Below are 23291 nucleotides of genomic sequence, written 5' to 3' on the forward strand. Positions count from 1 at the left end.
CAGAGCCCTCCAGTATAATCTTGTGGAGGAGAATGATGTGTGAAAGCAACGACTTTGCATTTTTCTTTAAGATTTATTTTATTTATTTGAAAGTGTGAGTTACACAGAGAGGAGAGAGAGGGAGAGGGAGGGAGAGAGAGAGAGAGAGAGAGAGAGAGAGGTCTTCCATCTGCTAGTTCACTCCCTAATTGGCCGCAATGGCCAGAGCTGCACCCATCCGAAGCCAGGAGCCTGGAGCTTCTTCCAGGTCTCCCACGTGGGTTCAGGGGCCCAAGGACTTCGACCATTGCTTTCCCAGGCCACAGCAGAGAGTTGGATGGGAAGCAGAGCAGCCGGGACTCGAACCGGTGCCCATATGGGATGCCAGCACTGCAGGTGGCAGCTTAACTGCTACTCCACAGTGCTGGCCCCAAGACTTTCTATTCTTCAACTTGGGAACTGAGGCCCAGAGAAGTTAACCATAAACCATTCTAAAGGAGATCCTGGCAGTCACTGGGGAGGGGATAGAGAGGCAGTAAGAGTGACCTGGTAAGTCCCCCAGCAGTGCTTCAGCTGCATTTTAGGTCTAAATTCCAAAATTATGAGAGAGTGGAGGTGATTGCTGAAAAGGGCTGTGTGTTGGGCAGAAGACCCACATGTAGATTCTGAAAGGAATGCGACCTCTGATGTTCTTTAGGAACAAAGTTGTATTCCAGGAAGAACTGAAGGAAAGCACCCTAGGAACCCGCTACAGCGACACCCACCATACTTCCTCCTTCCTGGAAGGACATGACCTTGGCCAAGTAACTCCAGGCTACTACTGGCCACAGATAATTGGACTCGAGTGGGCAATGGGCCACTTGAAAAAGGACCCTATAGTCTCAGCTGAGCAAATGAGAGTCTTTCTCTTGTGAACTAGAGGCAGGTTATCTTCAGCTGCAGCCAGATGTTGTGCTCTGGAGGGACAGTCACGTCACAGGGTACCAAGGAGATGCCCAGGCCATCTAGAGGGTTTTGATGCACTGGACAGAAGAGGACAGCAAAACTAAGCATTTCACGGCAGGAGCCAGCCCAAGTCCATGGCAGGTAGAACCCGCCACTGAGGATGTGTTTCTTGTTTTCTCCGCACAGTCTGTTGTCTCAGTTCCTAGTATCTTTTCAGGTCTTGTGACGCTGGCTGTGTGCATGTCCTGCCACTGGGTTCTAAGAGATGTCCCTGTAGTTTTGATCAACAAATGCGCTTTTCTTGGGCTTAACTGAGACCGGAATACATAAATGGTGAGAAAAGAAATATCTTTTTGGAAGAATTCCTTCTATACAGATGTGTCCCTTCTAGGAAGTAGACCTGAGCCCCTCCCTCCTTAGTGACTTGCTTCTAACAAGGAGAGTGCAGAGAGGGGACAATGGTGACTCAACAGTGGACATGCCTGGCAAACAGCACTTTAATCAACCCATCAAGGGGACCATCGCTGATAAGTCATGTAGATCTTTTCCCCCAATGTAACTTGGTGAGGCCTCTTCACCTCTGTGTTATTTCCGTCATAAGAGGCAAAACCAATGTGGCCACACACACACTCACACTTGAACCTCCAAAGCTGAGCTAAATACACTTTTTCTCTTTATGAAAAGTTTCCTCAAATATTTTTGTTGTAGTGACACAAAAGCTAATACATTCCCCAAATCATAATTCCAGTCTATTTAAAACAAGGACAGGCTGTAAAATTTGTCACAGATTGGGGCAGGCCTTGTGGCACAGTGGGTATGGCTGTAGCTTGGGACACCTGCATTGCTTATCTGAGTGCCTCAGTTCAAGTCCTGCCTCCACTTCCACTACAGCTCCTTGCTAATGAAACACCCTAGGAGTGAGCAGATTGTGGCTCAAGTACTTGGGCCCCTGCCACTCATGTGCGAGGCACAGATTGAGTTCTGGGATCTTGGCTTTGGCCTGGCCCACGTATTTGGGGAGTAAACCAGCAGATGAAAGATTTTTCTCTCTCTCTCTCTGCCTCTCCTTCTCTCTCTGTGTAATTCTGGCTTTCAAATAATTTTTAAAAAAGTTCATGAAAACCATATATTAAGAGAAAACTATTCATGGATTTCAAAACAAGCCTTGGGCCAGGATCTCCTGTGAGCACAAGCCCTCCTGCTCCCGTCTGAAGGCAATGGCAGTGACCCAGCAGACCTGAGCTGCAGTGGGTCAAAGGTCCTGTAGGGTAGAGACCCATAGACACTGTAAAGGGCCACGAGGCAGAGGGCCTCTAGCCATGGGACCCATAGTTAGGAAACAGGACACAGGGAGGCTGTGAACTCAGTCTTAGCATGTGTTTCTTCCAAAGCCAAGACTCACCCATGAGTAGGAGCAGGAGGGACAGGGATAGCGGACAGCCAAGGGGGTCCACACACCGATGGGCTGAGCTCAACCTTTAGGATGCTCTGAGATGCCCCACATCTGTATTTTAGAACCGTTCACACCAAGGATGCAAGGCGAAAGCGCTCACCCACTTTCCCCTGGGCTGTTCCGTGGGGAGTTAGCTCTCCCCACTTCTGTGCTGAGCAACCCTGAACCCCCACAGGAATGCTGTTGGAGACAGAGAAGCCCTGGGTAGAAAGCATACAGCACAGTGAGCCCTGGTTTATTGCTGTGAACATGCTGGGGACTTTCAGCCACAGCAAAGGTGCGAGAATTTGAAACAGTGCTGAAGAGGTGTCTGTGGCAGCTATGAACCAAGTTCTGCGAGGATGCAGAACCAGCTCTATAGCTTGTAAGGCCCAGTGAAAAATGAATATCTGGAACCCTTATTTAAATTATTTGAATTTTAAGATGGTGCCAGAAGAACATTAAACTAAGCCCAAGGTCTTTCTATGCATGGACCCTGTGTGACCTCCAGGAGGTCTGCCCATGAAGATGGCACTGGCTCCTTTAAAAAAAAAGACGTATTTATTTATTTGAAAGGCAGAGTTATAGAAAGAGAGAGAGAGAGAGACAGAGAGAGAGAGAGAGAAGCTCTTCCATCCATTGGTTCATTCCCCAAATGAACACAACATCAGGGGCTGGACCAAGCTGAAGCCAAGAGCCCAGAGCTGCTTCTGGTTCTCCCATGTGGGTGCAGGAACGAGCCTTCTGCTGCTGCTGCTTTCCCAGGCACATTAGCAGGGAGCTGGATTGGAAGAAGAGCTGGGACTTGAATCAGAGCCCATATGGGATGCCTGCATCAGAGGCGGTGGCTTTCCCTACCACGCCACAATGCTGGAGCCTTGTCTTTTTTTTTTTTAAGATTTTATTTATTTATTTGAAAGTCAGAGTTAAACAGAGAGAGGAGAGGCAGAGAGAGAGAGAGAGAGAGAGGTCTTCCATCTGCTGGTTCACTCCCCAGATGGCCGCAACGGCCAGGTCTGCGCTGATCCGAAGCCAAGAGCTAGGAGCTTCTTCTGGGTCTCCCACGCTGGTGCAGGGGTCCAAGAACTTGGGCCATCTTCTACTGCTTTCCCAGGCCATAGCAGAGAGCTGGGTCAGAAGAGGAGCAGCCAGTTCTCAAACCGGCACCCATATGGGATGCTGGCGCTTCAGGCCAGGGTGTTAACCTGCTGTACCACAGCGCCAGCCCCTTGTCTGAATCTTAATAAATTACTCCTCACCCCTGCTTCTTTCCTAACACACACACACAGGCACCTGTGGCAGGGCATCCCAATCACACCTCCCCATGGAACACCAGCATTGAGGAGTCTGAGTTCTCTCCCTCCCAGTCTCTGCCTCAGCTCTGACCAAAAGAACCACACGCATGACCTCCAGCAGCGGCCTCCTGATCCTGCTGGTCCTGGCTGAGGTCAGATCTAGGAGAGAATTCTTCAGGAGAGAATGTTTCACAAAAGGCTGGGGTTTCCCCCCCTGAAGTTCTTTAAGATCCTGTGCTTATAGCAAGTCAAATGATGATGATGGTTGGTAGAATTTTTCATTTTGTTAAGGATTTTTTTTTTGGTTTGTTTTTCAAAGACTTATTTATTTGAAAGGCAAAGCAGGGCAGGGAGGTGGGTTTATCAATCTTCCATTAACTCCCCAAACAGCTGTAATAGCCAGTTCTAGGTCAGGCCAAAGCTAGGATCTAGGAACTCCAACTTGGTCTACCACACAGGTGGCAGGGGCCCAAGCACTTGGGTCATTTTCCACGGCCTTCCCAGGTGTATTAACAGGAAGCTGGAGCAAAAAGCAGAGTAGCTGGGACTCTAATCTCTACTCCAACACAGGATGCCAGCATCACAAGTGGATGCTTAACCCACAGCACTGCAGCTTAGGCCCTGCTGAGGGCGTTACATTTTAAGAAAAGAAAAGGCAGGCTTTTGTCATTTCTGGAATTGAAAATGGCCAATCCGCAAATGACCAACCACTGGATTGGGAGGAAGGAAGCATGGGAAAAGGTTCCCAGTCCTGGGGCCTGGTTGCTATGTGGGTCCCAGGAGGGAATGGTGCGTGGTATTTTACCGACAGCTCAGCACCCTCCACTAGGGAGAGAACTAGTAACCCTGCCAACCTTCAGGCTGCCCTTACAGAGCCTGTTCCTTCCTTCATTTTCTCTCCATCTCCATCTCCATCTATAGAAAGGGCCCTGATGCCAGCTAGGGTTTGAGCACTTGGGACGTTCCCTTCTTAAGAACACCTCATTTATTCCTGAATCACCCATCTGAAATTCCACCATCAATAATATGCTGCTTTGTGTAGCCCCCCTTGACTTAATGAGCCCCCTTGACTTACTGTGCCAGTTCTTTAAGTATATTGCAAGCCTAGGTTAGAAGATTCCTCTGTAGCAACTAGTATAGCCCTGATACATTGAAAATACCTTACAAATATTGCTATTACCCTATTCATAGTACATGATTACAGCACGAAATCCTAACAAAACCCAAAGAGGCAAGTGTTGTTATCATTTGTTGGCTGAGGAAATTGAAGTTTAGAGAAACGAAATCCTCACTCAGAGCCACATTGCTAGGAAGGAAGCAGAAAGCCAGACTCCCAGACAGGTCCATAGTCCATTATTTAGCCACTCTGCCGTGTCCCTGGGCCTGGCAGGAATATGAGCACCCCACGACAGGTAGTACAACACTGGGTGCAGAAATGTGGGGGCTGAGAAGCAGCCAGACTTCCCTGAGAACCAATCCCCCCCACCTGATGGGCAGCGTGCACTTGTAGCACTTCAAGTGACGTCACAAAACCCGTCCATAAGCGCCACTTCTCTTTGTCCTCTCCTCTGAAACCCCATCTCTGTCTGGGCATGCTTCGTGAGATTCTGTAGGGGTCTACCAGAAGAATACTATCAGGGAGGGCATTTGGCCTAGCAGTTAAGAGGCTGGGTGGGACACCTGCATCCCACATCAAAATGCTTGGGTCTGAGGCCGGCACCATGGCTCACTTGGTTAATCTTCCGCCTGCGGCGCCGGCATCCCATGTGGGTGCCAGTTCTAGTCCCAGTTGCTCCTCTTCCACTCTGCTGTGGCCCAGGTGCTTGGGCCTTGCACCTGCGTGGGAGACCAGGAAGAAGCACCTGGCTCCTGGCTTCAGATCGGCGCAGTGCCAGCCGTGGCAGCCATTTGGGGGGTGAACCAATGGAAAGAAGACCTTTCTCTCTTTCTCTCTCACTAACTCTGCCTGTCCAAAAAAAAAAAAAAAATAATGCTTCGGTCTGAGTCTTAGCTTTGTTCCCAATTCAGGTTTCCAACTAGTACATATCCTAATGGCAACAATGATAGGCCAAGCATTTTAGTCCCTCCCACCCACATGGGAGACCCAAATTGAGTTCCTGGCTCCTGCCTTTGGCCCTGGCTCAACCTAGTCATTATAGGCATTTGGGAGAATTAATTAACAGATGGGAACTCTTTCTCTCTCAGATCAAAAAATAAATTAACACAACCAAGCAGTCCAAAACTAATTGCAGAACAGAGTCTTGCCTCTTCTGCCCAGTGTCTTACAAACACTGGGTGCCTAATAAACGTCTGTGAATCTCTAGCCTCTTTCCAATGTCTATAAAATAGCCAAAAATGTGCTTGAGCATTCTAACCAAAGACTGCTTCGTTTAGCAGCCAGGCAAGCTCACTCCCCACCCCCCTCTACTCAGGGCTGAATCCCATGATTCATTGCAATACCTCTGAGAGATGCAGGGGAGGAGTGGCTCAGATCCATCCCAAATCTGGGAAGCATCATCTGATATGTACCACCACCTCCCATTGCCTACCACCCACCCTCCAATGTACCCCCTTCAGCTCCACCGATCTGAAGAAGTAGAGGGTGAACGTGGCTCTGATCACCACCTATTTCACCTAAAATAATTTAGGACTTTAAGAAAATGCTTATAGATTTGAGAAGTGACCACTAAAGATTCCAATCTACCAAGCCCTTCTAGTAGAAAAAATATTTGTGGGAAGTAGAAAAATTACATACCTTCTACCCCTAGCCAGTTCCAGAAAGAACCTACCTTATTTAAAGCAAAAATCCACTACCTTACTTATACCAACTTCTGAAATACACTTAATAACTTACCAGTAATCTGTTAAGAAGCAGTGAATTCATTATGACAAAGAGTTGAAACTATTCAATCCTAGTCATGGCATAGGGGAGAAACCATTTCAGACTAATTTTTCAATTTCCAAAACTTCAATTTTCAATACTAACCAAGGCTTTGCCAAATATTTTATTTCATGCTGTATTTGAGCCAGCACCAAATGGTAGGCACTGTTTCCTTTTAATTGAATCCATCTGCAAGCCAGTAGACTATCCCAGAGTTTCTGGAAGACAACTTTCCAAACTCTATATGAATTCCTTGCTGAAGCACAGAGGCTGGGTATCCGGATTGGATTCCGCATGGATGCTCCTGCTCCACAAGGCACATTCAGAAACAACAATGTGAATTATTGTGAAGTGTCTGGGTGTGTCTCCTTCCAATGCAGACACTGACTTTATTAGTTTGGAGTTGCAAAACTAGCAAGAAAATGAGGAAGGGAAAGCAGAGATTTTCATTTGGCCATGCTTGTAATTCTAGGCAGAAGCCAACATGATCCCTGAGCCAAGAACGTCTGGCTCTTCCACAGAGAGCAGGCATCTCTTGCCCACGAAGGGAGAGAAGAACTCACTGGAGCGAAGATGCTCCTTGGCCTTTCCCTCTTGGGCGGAAGCACACACTCCAGTTCTCCAGGTTAGAATAGGCCTGAAAACAAATCTGAGTTGCTTAATGATCAAGGCAACTATGGGTTAAGCCTCTCATTTCTCCTCCCCAAACCAAAACACTTGAAAGGGGGCTGCATATAATTCAGAAAACAAAAAATGCTGGAAAGAAGCACTTTTGGAAGCAGACTAGAGAAGTTTCCTTTGGCAACTGTTGTCCCCAGATAAGGATGGCAGGCAACAGCTGTCCATGGTATCAGATCCAAGTACCTAAGACATGGGCTAGACCCAAATATGTTGTGCTCCCATTTATTCTGCAAATCATGAAATCTGTTTTACAAAGAGCAGTTAAAAGTGAGTTGGGAAGAGTGGGAAGGAGAGAGAGTGAATAAAAAGTCTCTTTAGTAAGGAACATATCAGAGCCATGAGGACACTTTGACCTCAGCTTTTCTTTTGTAAATATCCTATCTCAGGGGTTTTTTTTCCTCCTGATGCATTCCACCTGTTAACACAGGCAAAATCTTTCCCTTAGACAAGGAATATAAAGAAATGAAACTTCTGTCAAATTTTGTTTGGTTTTTAATCCATTCTCTTTTAAAAGATTTTCATGTGTACCATTAGCCAGTTTCAAATACACAGTGGGATTTCATCCCTCCTCCCCCATTCTATTTGTAGAGATGGTTTTTGCCTAGACTTGGTAATGAGTTTACTAACCCTTCATCAGGTATCCAAGGGATTGTGGCTCAAGCCAGGGTTTCTCCATCGGCACCTTTGACATTTGGAGCCAGACAACCCTTTGTCGTGTTGAGCTGTCCTGTGCACTGTTAGATAAGTGGCATCCTCCTTGGCCCCTACCCAGTAGATGCAAGGACTCTCCACCAGTTTTGGGAAAAACAACAACAACAACAACAACAACAACAACAAACTGTCCCTAGCAACCACCAAATGTCCTCCGGGCCAGGGGGAAGGAAGGAGGAATGTCTCCCCTCACACGGCTTTCACAGACCATGCTACCCCAAACCCATGCTCACCCCATTGAAGAACACTGACCTCTAGTTTTGAGAAAACGATTAAAACATGAACAGAGATAAAGACACCAATTTGAAAAATCAAAATCATTGTTTTTCAAGTATCTTAATCATTGAAGAGCATTTTAATAGACACTATCCACTGCCTATCTAATTGCTATCTCCCACTCCTTCTCTAATTACACAGTGGGCAGACCTGGGGAAAGCAGAATATGGCCCAAGTGTTTGGGCCCCTGCTACCTATGTGGAAGACTGGGATGAAGCTCTGGGCTCCTGGCTTTGGCTTGGCTCAACCTTGGCCTTTGCAGCTATCTGGGGAGTGAATCAGTGTGGATGAAAGATCTCTGTCTCTCCTTCTCCCTCTGTAACCCTGACTTTCAAATAAATACATACATCATTTTAAAAAGAAAGGAAACCTAATGTAGTCAATAAACACCTTCAAAGGGGACCAGGCTGTCCCACTCTCAGGAATATCAAGGCATTCCCTGCATTAGGAAATCAAACTTAGAGGCCCTGAAGAGGAAGACAGTACAGAAAAACATGACAGAAACAAATTCGTAATTTGATGAAGTATCTCTCCTACATGCTAAAATAGTTCTGGCACTTCCTGCTGACTCACTGAGAGAGAATGAATCCTCAATGAAAAATACTCAAAGCCTTCCTCTTTCAACTTTATGTCCCAAGTTAATACTGTCATTTTTAGTGGGGCCAATATGTCCTATAGCACCTTGGCAAAGGGTTTAAATATTGACAAAAGCTGATGTATACTGAGAAAGTCAGGTCCAGAAGAGGACACACAGAGCCTCCTACAGAAATTGATGAGTGTTGCACAAAAATTACAATAAACCACCAACTAACCAAGGGACCATGACTAAGCACTGCATGACCAACAGGGCCAGGCTTTCCTTGGTTGATTCAACTAACATTTCTTTTGTCGTACATGTCAGTGTCTCTATTAGTACCTGCTAAACAGTGGGTGGCCAATAAGTAACAAGAGCCCCACGTCTAGACCCAGTACTGCTTGTGTTTCAGTGTTGGGTTGGTTTGTCGACAGAGCTTGACCATGTCTGGATCCAGGTTCAGCCAAGTCTCCCAAGGAGCACATTTTTCCACTGGCTCAGGCAATGAAGAAACCATTTTCTCACAGTGCGGGACCCTAAAAAGACTGGCTGGGGGGCTGCTGGAGCTTTTGATAAGGGGAGTCACTGTGACAGTGGGAACAGTGGTACTCCTTTCTGGCCTGTGACATGGAGTTGGGGGCTCCACGTTGGTCTGGGGCTTGATGAGGGGTTTTGCCTTTTCTGTCTTCCGACCCAGCAGCCAGACACACAAGGCTACTGCAGTCACTGTCAGCAGGAAGACCACCAAAGCCAAGGCTACAATGACCATCAGAGGGTAATTACTCGTTCTGGGCTGAGTGGGTGCCCTGTGGCTGACTCTGGTCGCAGCTGGGGGCCAAACGACCCTGGTGGGAGAGGCCTTGCCATATACATGGAGCTCTTCACCACTGTGTTGACCCCAGGGCTCTGTTCTCTGCCAGCTGGTCTGGGATGGCTTCTCCAGAGAGTCTGTCTGTGCCGTGGGACCTGAGGAAATCACGGGGTTTTCCTGAGCAAGAACTGAGGTCACAAGGCTTCCTCCAGTGACTAATAAAGAAGCATTTGGTGTAAAAGTCTGCAAGATTAAGGAGTCAGGTGGCACTATGGTGAAGGAGAGATAACCTATTGCTGGCTGCACATGGTCTGCCCTGAGCAAGAAAGTGAAGGAGTCATTCAGCACAGGGACGCCTGTTAGATTAGCGTGTGGGTCAAGCACCAACAGTCCTTGGTCAATGTCGCTCTGAGTGAATAGAGTAGCATCTTCCGTCACAGAGCTGCGAACCACCCTTCGTACAAGTCTTCCATGGACAGGGGGTTCTGTCACTTCAAACGTGGGATCACTGTTTGTCATATTAGCGAGCTCTGTAGCATCAAGGTCCTTTCTTCTCAACTGATGAGCCACTCCGTTGGCCACTGTTAGGTGGGACGTCACCCGCAGTAGAGGCAGCACTCTGATGCCCAGTGTTTGTCCTGTCAGGTTGCTTTCTGATGTAAACACTGAGAACTGCAGCTGGTCCTCCGAGGCTGTGAGATTTGTCATACGGTAAGACAGTTTTCTTGAATTCAAATCCTCCTGTCCAAAGCTAGTGACCACCTGGTCTCCGATCAGCAGGTGCCCATGTTGGAGGGGCCATGTTATCCTGTAAGTGATCTGCGGGCTTCTTCCATTGGTCACTGCTGACAGGTGAGCACTGGTGAGGAGGACACTTGTCTGACCTTGTGGAAGAAGTAGGTCGGTGAGGTTCACGAGGGTGATGGAAATGGGGATGACGTCCAAGTGGAAGAGCTTGTAGAGAGGGCGGTGTTCCCCGTCCGTCACGCTGAAGTAGAACACTCCAGAGGATGGGCTCCCATCGTGGATGAACCACACCTGAGAGTGATCGATGTCAGCCTGGGTAAAGTGGTGAATAGGTGAGTCTAGATGGTTAGCCATGGCCAAAAAGCCATTAGAAGGGTGACGGATGAGCGTGTATCTAATCTCATCGGGAGAATTGTCAAGATCTTCCACTTTCAAGTTTTCAGGTCCCACAACCAGCGTACTGCCCTGCAGAACTCTCAGCTGAAGCCCTTTTGTCTTTAATGCTGGTGCCTGGTCATTAACAGGGGAGATGGTGATGGTAAACAGCTCTTCCAGGAAGTCAGCCTCCGGCTTGATGGGGGACTCGTTCTTTCGATTTGGCCAAGCAGCAAAGGTAAAATTATCAGCCAGGGATTCAGAGTCATCATGAAGGTATGTGATTCCAAATTTATTAACTATATACTGGGAGAAATTGGGTTTTTCTTTGGTAATGTTTCTTTCTCCAACTGCGATGGTTCCATGGTGAGGAAGTGATGTAACCTGGAACCAGATTTCATAGGAAGAGCGCTGAGATTTGGACAATTTAAACAAGAGGTTGGAAGCATCTAATTTGGATTGATCAATGAGGACTCTGCCTCCCTCCTTCACGGCAGCTCCTGTTAAAACACAAAGAACAAAGTGGCATTTCCTTAGGACGTTCTCTTTGCCAAAGTCCCAATAGGTTGTTCTAAACACTTCGGTTGCTCCAGTACTTGAATTAGCTCTGCTACCCAAGGCATATGAAAAAATAAAATAAAATTTAAATACAAACACACACAGTTAAATCACCATTTCAGACAAGTAAACATTAAAGTCTTTAGATATAAACGGTTTCTGGGACAGGCATCTGGCCTAGTAGTTAAGATACCAGTCTGGATACTTGCATCCCACTTCAGAGTGCCTAGATAGGCACATGAAGCTCTGCTCATGATTCCAGCTTCCTGCTAATGTGAACTCTGGGAGGCCGTGGGCGATGACCTAAGTGATGGAGTTCCTGCCACCCATGTTGGGGGCCTGGACTGAGTTTCCAGCTCCCAGTTTCACTTGACCCAGCCCTAGCTTTTGCATACATTTGAGGAGTGAACCCACAAATGGGAGCACACTCACTTTCTCTCCCTCTTTCCCTGTCTCTCCCTCCCTCTCAAATAAATATTAAATAAAAAAAAATTAAATGTTAATTTCCTAACTCATCTGCCATTGGGCTTTTCTCTTGCCATGGAAACAGGTATGGTTTGTCAATACTCTTTTCCTTTCAAGAACTTGCCCTATTTGCCATTTTCATTTTCTGGTGAAGTCCCTCCCTGAAGACACAAATAAAATTCTTCAAAGCAAAGTTGCCATCCTTACCCCAACACAGCTATTAAGCTCATGCCAGGAAACAGAGCCCAGGAAAAAAGATATGGAAAGAGATCACTTTGTTATAATTATTAAGTTTCATTCCAAAAGTTGATTTCAAGGAATTGGCAATTAATTAATCCCAAAGTGTCCCTACTTTCATACTTATAGAGAAGGCACTGGCAGTGTCTTGGTGGCATTACCTGTATTTGCAAGCAGTTGGCTCTGCCGACCAGGCTCATTAATCTCGTATGAAATAGTAACACGAAACTCCTCTGGGCCTAGAGCTGCCGGTGGGGAGGACACCGTGAACGTGAAAGAGTCTTGTACAGTCCAGGCTGCATTCTCACGGTCCACATGCTGATAGAATATCTGCCCCTCATTGACCTGCCAGACAGTAAGAAAAATTAGCCTCTGGGATGATACGAGGAGAGACATATTCCCCACCCGGAGAGTGTGCATGTCTTCACAGGGCTCACTCTCTCAAGTTCAAATTGCTTCACATACCCACGTACATGCAGGAACATTTAACACATGAGAACTTCTTTCTCAACCTAGGAGAGCCTATCACAGACATGATCTATTCATGAAGAACAGAAAAGCACATTGGTTTTGAGATGACTGATGTCCTAAGGTATTTGTATTACAGAAAGCTTATGATAAACCTTTACCTACCAGTCAGTTTCAGTTATTACCAACTCATAACCAGCCTTATCTCAGATACACTCCTACTCACTTTTTAGATTATTTCACCTAAAAATGATTCAGCACTAACTAAAGATGACTTTTAAAAATATAACCACAATTCTGTTATCACTCCTAAATATTATGATTACTTAGTATTATCAAATATTCAATCAGGGTTCAAATTTCTGATGATACAGTACATGTTAGTACATGTCCTTTTTAAATTTTTAAAACAGTTGCTTTGTTTCAGTCAAGATCCTGAGAAGTCTACACAACCCATTTGTTTGGTTCTTCTGTAGGTCTCTCTCTATCTACAGGATCCCCCTCTTTTTTTCCTGTGATTTATTCACTGAATCAATTGGGTTATTTGTCTTATAGATTTTCCTGCTTTCTGAACTTTGTTGATTGCTTCTCTATGGTGTTATTTAACGTATTTCTCTCTCCTCTATATTTCCTAGATACTGGAAGCTAAATCTATTGGGTCTTAATAAGAATAAGGTTTAATTTTTGGATAAGAATATTTTACAGGCTGTATTATATATGTCCTCTTGTATTTGACTGCAAAGCACAAATAACATTAGGTTGCTTCTCTTCTCAGTCTTTTTAAGATTGATAGGTGTGGCCAGCGCTGTGGCTCAATTGGCTAATCCTCCCCCTGCGGTGCCAGCACACTGGGTTCTAGTCCCGGTCGGGGTGCCGGATTCTGTCCCGGTTGCTCCTCTTCCAGTCCAACTCTCTGCTGTGGCCTGGAAGTGCAGTGGAGGATGGCCCAAGTCCTGGGGCCCTGCACCCCCATGGGAGACCAGGAGGAAGCTCCTGGCTTCAGATCGGCGCGGTGTGCCAGCCACAGCGGCCATTGAGGGGTGAACCAGCGGAAAAAGGAAGACCTTTCTCCCTGTCTACTCTGCCTGTCAGAAAAAAAAAAAAAAAATAGGTGGATTGACAAGTTGGCAGGTTGACCCATCTCTTCAAGGCGCCCAGCCTGTCACCCAGCAGTTTTACAGAGTCATTACCTAAATTCATTATGGTCGCAGTGACAAAACATTGATAGTCTTTCTTGTAGCATTCCTTCTTCACTTCTTATCTGGCAGTTGTCTATGAAGAGAACCTTCCTCACCAGCTCTTTGAGAATAAGCAGGTAGAACAGAGACAGGAGACGTGCTTGCTTCTTTTCTCTCACGTACTAATTTTTAGAATAGTGAGTTGATCCCTTGGTTCTAACCTCCAGATATTACCACTGGATTGTTTTGTTTGTTTGAGCTTTTTGGTTTTTGTTGTTGAGTCATTCTATATTCATGAATTTTAATATCTGATGTATTGCATTCCATTGTGATTATTATCCTCAATTTGATATTCAAATTGTTCCACCCTGCCTGAGGTATTTTTCAGAAGTTTATTGTTAAGTCCCTAATGCCCATTGCTGTCAATGTCCTTTGTAACTCAACTAATGGAGCATGTGGCAGTCCTCCCTCTACCAGCAGTGATTCAGAGTTCTAAAACTGCCATCTCAGAAGGGCAAGCTGCAGACAAAACAGTTAACCCTCAGTTACTGTGGGTTATGTCTTCTTCTGGCCTGTTAGTTACTATAATCATCTGAATTTACAGCTAGTTCTCTAGAATACTAAAGTATTCTAGCATTCAGCTCAAAAGTACCTAGGATAACCTGTCATTTATAAAGCTGGTGAGGGACCAGCACCGTGGCACTCTAGGTTAATCCTCTGCCTGCAGTGCCGACATCCCATATGGGCACAGGGTTCTAGTCCCGGTTGCTCTTCTTCCAGTCCAGCTCTCTGCTATGGCCTGGGAAAGCAGTGGAGGATGGCCCAAGTCCTTGGGCCCTGCACCCCTATGGGAGACCAGGAAGAAGCACCTGGCTCCTGGCTTTGGATTGGCATAGCTCTGGCCATGTGGCCATTTGGAGAGTGAACCAGTGGAAGGAAGACCTTTCTCTCTGTCTCTCCCTCTCACTGTCTGTAATTCTACCTGTCAAATAAATAAATAAAATCTTTAAAAAAATAAAGTTGGTAAGTCATCCATCATTATTTAGGAACACTATTTTAATTGATAGGACTTTGAGTCCTTGAATCTGTATTGCTCAGGCTCAGTGCTTGCACAGGAGATCCATCTGGAACCAGAGTTCCAGAAAGGTACAGTGAGTTTCTATGGAATGCAAGCACCTGTCCCAGAGTGGTCCAAAACTATTAGTGAGAAGTTTTTTGTTTCTTTGTTACGGGTGAAAGGGTGGTGGAGAAAATATTACCCCCTTCTTTGTCCCACATGGAAGAAGAATTTCCAAGAAGACAAGCAGAGAGATTTAAAAGCATGATTTATTAGAATCAAAGACCTCCACCCACAGTGGCATGGAGGGTGGGTTTCAAGAGAGGCAGAACCAGAAGGGGCCAGTGGTACTGGGGTTTTTAAGCACAATTTTGGGGAAGAAAAAACTTTTCAGCTTGACATTCAGTTGGGGGGGGGGGGACAGGACACCTATCAAAAGACCTGATTTGCAGTCATTTTACCTGTCTAGCTTGCTCATGATAAAACAAAAGAGCCATCAGAAGGGTGAGATACCTAATTTGTTTTACAGTGACCAGGGAACTGAGACAGGTGGATTCATCACTCCCTTGCTATTCTCATAAGATTGGAGACTCCTAAGGAGGTAGGGCAGGCACTTTTGATCTTGTTAAAGATAACTTTTGGGGAAAGCAAGCATTTTGTACCTTCAGTTACCACGGGGACCATGGGGACCACACTGACTGCCGGATTCCTCACACCTTCTCCCCTGCCTGGACAAGGCAAGGAAATGCTGTCATTTGGGGATTTTAAATGAGGAAGAAAAAATTTCACTGCTCAACACTTCCCTGTAAAGATTACTCATTTGAAATTGGAGTTTTTCCAAAAATAGGAATTTCTGGTACTAGCTAGCATGTCAATTCTTCAGTTCCTGAGGAGTAAGTCTGTTGCATTTAGTAGTCATAGCCATTTCTATTGCCAGTGTAAGATTTATGAAGATTAGTCATGAATGTATTTCCCCTTCCAGAAACCAGTAACTGTGCCATGGGTTTTGGGCAAGAGAATGGTTCCTAACAGGTTTCTGTTTTGCTTGAGACAGGACTAATATCATAAAGCAAAGAAAACTAATTTCCTAATATTGAAAGAAACACAATCTATTAACCAAGAAGAAAGGTTTTCTTGGAAGCTGATCCAGCTTGTCCATTAGTCTTTTGGCATAAATGAAAATCAGTTTCCCTGTATGTATGTATGTATTTCCCTGTATGTATGTAAATATGTAAGTATTACTTGGAATAATCTAAGGATTTTCCAATGTCTAGAATGAAATGTCACCACAGAACACACCAAACACCGGAGTTAGGGAGAAGGGTTATTGTCAAGTGGGAACCCAACAGGCCGCCTCCCCTTGCATAGAGAGAACAGCAGCCTGTGCCGGGAGAACAGGTCTTCTACAGCTTTGCAGAGGGAAGGACTTGGAAGCAGCGAATCCTGTTAGGGTGGGGGTGGAGCTGATGCTTGTGATTGGGCCATTTGGTCACCTGACTTCTAGTGAGCCAGGCTGAGCTTAGGAAGATGGTACCATTTTACTAACATAGAATATGGATAGTGATTGTCCCAGAGGAGGAATGAGGCTCATAGATGAGGGCCATTGAGATGAGGTCGGTCGAGAACTTCAGAGGGAACGAACTGAGAAGAGCAATCAACAGAGCCTTGCACTTCGGGAGCCCTGAGGAGCACAGGTCTGTTGGAGCATGGATTCTTGAAAGGGCATTTCAAGAGAGAAATGAAGTGTGCATAAACAATTGACTAATTTGACACTGGAGAGAGTGTGTGAGAGAGAGAATTTCCCTAGATGAATCTTGAGTGTCTGGATCCTAAGACCGGCTATCAGATTGCTGTAAGTGCTCAGTAGAAGTGAAGGGGCAGCCAGCGCCGCGGCTCACTAGGCTAATCCTCTGCCTAGCGGTGCCGGCACACCGGGTTCTAGTCCCGGTCAGGGCACCGGATTCTGTCCCGGTTGCCCCTCTTCCAGGCCAGCTCTCTGCTGTGGCCCAGGAGTGCAGTGGAGGATGGCCCAAGTGCTTGGGCCCTGCACCCCATGGGAGACCAGGAGAAGCACCTGGCTCCTGCCTTCGGATCAGTGTGGTGCACCGGCCACAGCGCACCAGCTGCAGCAGCCATTGGAGGGTGAACCAACAGCAAAGGAAGACCTTTCTCTCTGTCTCTCTCTCTCACTGTCCACTCTGCCTGTTAAAAAAAAAAAAAAATGGAAAAAAAAAAAAAAAAGTGAAGGGGCGGGAGGCTATGACATAGCAGATAAAGCTACTACCTGTAGTGCCTGCATCCAATATGGGTGCCAGTTCGAGTCCTGGCTGCTCTGCTTCTGATCCAGCTCTCTGCTATGGCCCAGGAAAGCAGAAAATGGTCCCACTTGGGGGACCTCAAAGAAGCTCCTCTCTCCTGGCTTGGCTTTGGATTGGTGCAGCTCCGGCCATGGCAGCCATCTGGGGAGTGAACCAGTGGATGGAAGACCTCTCTCTCTCTATAACTCCGATTTTCAAGTAAACAAATTAAATCTTTAAAAAAAAAAAAAAAAAGTGAAGGGGGGCAAAGGTGCCTGTGTAGCATTGCCAGCTATGCCCTGCCAACAGGGGCAGGTAAGTGAAGTCCGTCCTGTAGAAGATAGCACTGACCCCTCCAGCGAACACCCAACTTCTAGGGTGTGTGTGTTGTAGGAGGAAGGTGGTATTTGTTGGGGGAAGGAGGGGACATAGGAAAGGAAGACTGACTGAGACCAAGACTTCATGAGGGAAAATGCGGGGTAAACCTGAGACGAGGAGGCTCTCAGAGGTGGTTAGGGATTTTATCACTAAAGTAGAACGTGGCCTTGGGAACAGCTTCCATCACCTCTACATGTTTCCACTGTATTCAGTCTGGAGAGAAAAGCCACCGAGCTGAACACCTGGACTCTGGGATTAAGGACCGATGTGAGGAGTCAAACAGGTTTATAGGCAATCTGGAAATTGAGAGTGGAAAATGTTCCCCCAAAAAAGTTATCTTTCGCAAGATCAAAAGTGTCCCTCTTCCTTCCTTAGGAATCTCCAAATTTACCATAAGAATAGCAAGGGAGCAGTGATTCCAGCCTCCTGAGCTCACAGTTTACTGTGAAAACCAGCTACCTATCCCACCCTTCTGGATTTTTTTTTTTTTTTAATCAGGAGCAAGCCAGACAGGATAAAGGATTGTAAATCACATCTTTTGTTGTGTTTGTCACCACCTTATTGATTGACAGTTTCTTCCCCAAAATTGTACTTAAAAACCCCACTACTGTCAGCCCCTTTACGTTTTGTCCTCTCTCGGAAGCCTCCCTCCATGCCACTCTGCCTGGAGGTCTTTGATTCTAATAAATCTTGCTTTTGAAATCTCTGCTTGTCCACTTGGAAATTCTTCTATGTGAGACAAAGAACTGAGGTAATAATATGTTCTCTGCTGCCATTTTCCCATAAGAGAGAGAGGAGATATTTTTATTTCCTATGAGTAATAGAGTCCTTCTGGAACGTCCTTAGACTATCCATGGTGAGGCTGATATTTGACCCTTTCCCCAGCTATCCCAAATTTGTTCCATTAGTCTAGGACTTAGAGTTCTCATCCTAACTTACTTACAAATGGGTCAATATGTGCTTCCTAATTCTAGAATGTCTCAAAGTAGCCTTCATTCGAAAAGACAATGTTATAACATCCCCTGGATCTCTGAGCTCTAAAACCTCTGGATCTCATATCCTTGGTTACAATAGAACCACAAAGAAAACCATTTATCAGAGGCTAAAAAGAGAGGTTTGGCTTTTGAAAGCTCAGAGGCTCTAGTTTACAGACGAGGCTGTTGCAACACACAAAAGAAATTGGCAGTTAGGGAACTCTCCTTTTCTCCTAGCTAGCTGGTAGCAGAGATGGTAACAGAAGCCAGAGCTCCAGGCTTAGAGATAAGAGTTCTTTCTTCTATAGCATTTTATTGAGATCTCTTTGGTTCTAACAATTACTGCTCTTCCCTTTCTAATATAAAAATTAAAAGAGAAGGACCTTAGATTGATCAGTCAAAATTTAAATATAAATGCTACCATTTTCTGTCTGTACAAGTGATTTAATCTCTCTGAATGCCATTTACACATGAAAATGTAGAATAATATCTCACTTGTAACATGCATTTGACCCAAACAGTCTACTGCCATAACAGTGTTTAAAAATGTAGGCTCTGCACGTATCTCGCTCAACAAAGCATCAAAATCCACAGTAACCAATTCCTTGCTGGGATATACGGGGATTCTAGTTAAGTTCTTTTTTTTAGTGAATAATAGCATGAGAATATTAAGTAATCAGAAAGTTCTAAAACATGTCTAATAAAATAAATATTTTCCCATAAAAATGAAGCAATTTGTAGGCTGGAATTTTGGCACATATTACAGAAGCTTATTTCTATTTCCTTGGTAAATAAATATTTCTTCATCATTTTATACTAGGCATGTCCATAAATATTTGCTTAAAGAAAAAACTGGAGGGAGCTTACTGCCCTAGTCTAGGGGAAGATAGCTAAAAAAAAAAAAAAAAAAAAAAAAAAAAAAAAAAAAAAGTGGAGAGAGTCTCAGGAAAGGGAGAAAATGGCAGAGGGAACTGCACACAAATTAGAGGGACACTGTGGACCTATGTGGAGGGTGTGGAAGCACAAAACTCAGGACCCCAGCAGCTGAGAGCCTCAGCACCAGGTTTGGAGTGAAGTGAGACCAGACTGCAGAAGCCCAAGCCACTGGCCGAAAAGCTGCAGGAAGAGCCTGGCAGGAGTCCACTTTGGAGCCCTGCGGGGGACAGTGTACCTGCCAACCTAGAGGAGAAAAAAAGGGAGCAGGTTTTTTTTTGTTTTTGTTTTTGTTTTTGTTTTTTTGACAGGCAGAGTGGATAATGAGAGAGAGAGAGAGAAAGGTCTTCCTTTGCCGTTGGTTCACCCTCCAATGGCCGCCGCGGCTGGCGCGCTGCAGCCAACGCACCACGCTGATCCGAAGGCAGGAGCCAGGTGCTTCTCCTGGTCTCCCATGGAGTGCAGGGCCCAAGCACTTGGGCCATCCTCCACTGCACTCCCGGGCCACAGCAGAGAGCTGGCCTGGAAGAGGGGCAACTGGGACAGAATCCGGCGCCCTGACCGGGACTAGAACCTGGTGTGCCGGCGCCGCTAGGTGGAGGATTAGCCTATTGAGCCGCGGCACCGGCTGGGAGCAGGTTTTTCTTTCCCTGACCACCCTGTACCAGTATCCTGTAAGTAGCTCAGAGAGGGTGGGTGCCATTTTGGATATACACAACAGCTGCTCCAGTTCATCTCTGCGCATCCAGCAACCAGCTGAGAGGAGACACCTGAGTCTGGCTGGGAAAACTGACAGGAGGCTGGGAGCTCATGATTGTGGGAGCCTTGTGTGCTGGGACTATGAAAACACTGTGGCTGCGTGGGAGGGTGCAGGGTGTGGCTGGGACTTTGGCCAGTCACTGTGGGCAGCTCCACATGCTCAGGGCACCCTGATTCCTGGTGAGGGTCATTGCTGCAGGATCCATGTTCACAGATCCTTTGATCCTTTGTGTGGTTCTTGGGGCAGCATGGATGAAAACTGTACCCACTGGGGATAGCACCCAGGCATTGGTCTCCTTTGAGGAGAGGAGGTGAGTGTGAGAATACACCAACAGAGCTGGGCAAATCTCCCCTCTGATTAAAAAAAAAAAAAAAAAAAAAAAAAAGAGGAAATTTACCACACCCAACTTCAACACTCCCCTTACTCTGGAGGACTAAACAAAGTTCCCTGACCACACCCAGCACAAACCTCTGGGTATTCAGTGAAAGAATGGACATTCCACTAAGCCACAGAGGCATAGTTCAAAGATAAAAGCCATCTCAGGGAAAAAAAAAAAAAAACAAAAACAAAAAACAAGTGCCACAACAAATGTCAAATAACAAACGCACCAATTCAAGAAACAGTAATAAGGAAGATAATATGATAGCCCCAAAAGAACACAACACTTCAGTACTAGATTGTGAAGATGATGAGATTGAAGAAATGCCAGAAACAGAATTCAAAAAATTGACCGTAGGATTACATAGATGTAATCAGAAGCAAATTCATGAACTAAAGAAATCCATCCATGACATGAATTTTTTTCTTGTGAAATTGAGATTTTAAAGAGAAATCAAAATGAAATCTTAGAAAAGAAGAATTCTATAGAACAAATAAAAAAAATACGGTGGAGAGCCCTAAAAAAAGAATCAGTGAGGCAGACTAAAGAATATCCCAGTTAAAAGATAAATCTCTGGAAATTTTACAGTCAGACCAAAAAAAAAAAAAAAAAAAAAGATATAAGAAAACTAAAAAATCAGTGTCAGAGATTTATGGGATACTATCAAATGACCCAAATATGGGTCTTAGGAGTTCCTGAAAGTGTGGAAAGAGAGAACTGATTAGAAGACCTTTTTAGTGAAATAATTACAGAAAACTTCCTTAATTTGGAGAAAGAAAGTACAGGAAGCACATAGAACTCCTAATAGACATGACCAGAAAAGATCTTCACCATGATACATTGTAGTCAAACTCTCCACAGTAAAATATAAAGAAAATATTCTAAAATATGCACAAGAGTAATGCCAGATTACTTTCAGGGGGTATCCTATTAGACTAACAGCTGACTTCTCATCATAAATCCCACAGGCTAGAAGAGAATGGTGACATATATTCCAAGTCTTAAGAAGAAGAAAAAAACTATCAACCCAGAATACTGTACCCTGCAAAGCTCTCATTATGAATTAAGGTAAAATAAAAACCTTTCATAACAAATGAAAATTGAAAGAATTTATCACTTGTCCAGCCTTATAAAGAACGCTTAAGGATATGCTACACACAGAAACACAGAAACAGGGTCATCACTACAAAAGAAGGTGAAGGTAGAAAATCTCCCAGTAAAAGTACAAAGGAAATCCAAAGTAAACAACAGAAATATTTATGGAAAAATGGCAGGGCCAAGTCATTACTTATCAATAGTCACCTTGAATATAAATGGCCTCAGCTCCCCAGTTAAAAGACACAGACTAGGCCGGTGCCCTGGCTCACTAGGCTAATCCTCTGCCTGCGGCGCCAGCACCCCGGGGTTCTAGTCATGGTTGCGGCACCAGTTCTGTCCTGGTTGCTCCTCTTCCAGTCCAGCTCTCTGCTGTGGCCCAGGAGTGCAGTGGAGGATGGCCCAAGTCCTTGGGCCCTGCACCTGCACGGGAGACCAGGAAGAAGCACCTGGCTCCTGGCTTCGGATTGGCACAGCGCGCCAGCCGCAATGCGCCGGCCGTAGCGGGCACTTGTGGGGTGAACCAACGGAAAAAGGAAGACCTTTCTCTCTGTCTCTCTCTCTCACTGTCCACTCTGCCTGTCCAAAAAAAAAAAAAAAAAAAAAAAAAAGACACAGATTGGCTGAATGGATTAAAAAACAAAACCCATCTATTTGCCACCTATAAGAAACACATCTCACCAACAAAGATACATGCAGGCTGAAAGTGAAAGGTGGAAAAAGATATTCCACACTAACAGAAACCAAAAAAGAGTGGTGTAGCCATCAGACAAAATAGACTTTTAACACAAAAACTGTTAGAAGAGACAAAGAAGGGCACTATGTAATGACTGAGGGATCAATTCAACAGGAAGATGTGACTATTATAAATGTATATGCACCTAATTCCAGGGCTATTTAAAAGAAATGTTAATGGGTCTAAGGGAGACTCCAATACAATAGTAATGGAGGACTTACAATTCCACTTTCAAAAATGGACAGATCAACCAGAGAATCAGCAGAGAAATAGCAGAGTTAATCAACACTAGAGACCAAATGGACCTAACAGATATCTATAGAACTTTTCATCCTACAGTTGCAGAATACACATTCTTCTCACCAGGATAGATCATGTGCTAGGCCATAAAGCAAGTCAGCAAATTCACAAAAACCTAAATCATACCATACATCTTCTCTGACCACAATGCAATAAAGCTGGAAATCAAAAACTTAAGAATCAATGGAACATACGCAAACAAATGGAGAGTGAACAGTTTGCTCCTAAATGAACAGTGGGGCATAGAAATCCAAAAATTTCTGGAAAGGAATGAAGATGACAATACAATATATCAAAACTTTTGCACAGGCAAAGAGTTCTTGGAAAAGGCCCCAGAGGCACAGGCAATCAAAGCCAAAATTAACAAATGAGATTATATCAAATTGAGAAGCTTCTATTCTGCAAAAGAAACTTCAGGAAAGTGAAGAGGCAACTGACAGAATGTGAGAAATTATTTGCAAGCTATTCAACTGGTAAAGGATTAATAACTAAAGAATATAAAAAGATCAAGAAACTCAACAACAACAAAACAAACTACCCAGTTATTCAATGGGCAAACATTTTTCAAAAGAAGAAATCCAAATGGCCAACAGACACATGAAAAAATGCTCAAGATCACCAGCCATTAGGGAATTGCAAATCAAAACCACAATAAGGTTTCACCTCCCCCCAGTTAGAATGGCTTTCTTTTTCTTTCTTTTTTTTTTTTTTTTTTTTTGGCAGGCAGAGTGAACAGTGAGAGAGAGAAACAGAAAGGTCTTCCTTTGCC

The 23291-nt window shown here is 45.0% G+C and overlaps 2 protein-coding genes across 6 annotated transcripts in view; one reads left to right on the top strand and one right to left on the bottom strand.

The window, feature by feature from the left end:
* SNX18 (sorting nexin 18) overlaps positions 1-23291 on the top strand; it is a 303319-nt gene that overhangs the window by 264267 nt on the left and 15761 nt on the right. For 2 of the 5 annotated variants that reach the window (XR_011382044.1, XR_011382047.1), the window contains exon 5: positions 10231-10983. The gene's annotated coding sequence lies outside the window, so the exon portion shown is untranslated. Of the gene's footprint in view, positions 1-10230; positions 20589-23291 lie in introns of those variants that run through there. The other 3 variants (XR_011382045.1, XR_011382043.1, XR_011382046.1) reach the window with 3 other exon arrangements.
* LOC100345682 (chondroitin sulfate proteoglycan 4) overlaps positions 60-23291 on the bottom strand; it is a 79542-nt gene continuing 56310 nt past the window's right edge. The window contains exons 9-10 of the mRNA XM_008262205.4: positions 12129-12312; positions 60-11207 (exon numbers count right to left, since the gene is read on the bottom strand). Of these exons, the coding sequence (XP_008260427.3) occupies positions 9160-11207; positions 12129-12312 (2232 nt within the window). The 3' untranslated portion in view covers positions 60-9159. The remainder of the gene's footprint in view (positions 11208-12128; positions 12313-23291) is intronic.

The sequence above is a fragment of the Oryctolagus cuniculus genome, chromosome 14 (genome assembly GCF_964237555.1).
Source record: "Oryctolagus cuniculus chromosome 14, mOryCun1.1, whole genome shotgun sequence".
In the NCBI taxonomy this organism is placed as follows: domain Eukaryota; kingdom Metazoa; phylum Chordata; class Mammalia; order Lagomorpha; family Leporidae; genus Oryctolagus; species Oryctolagus cuniculus.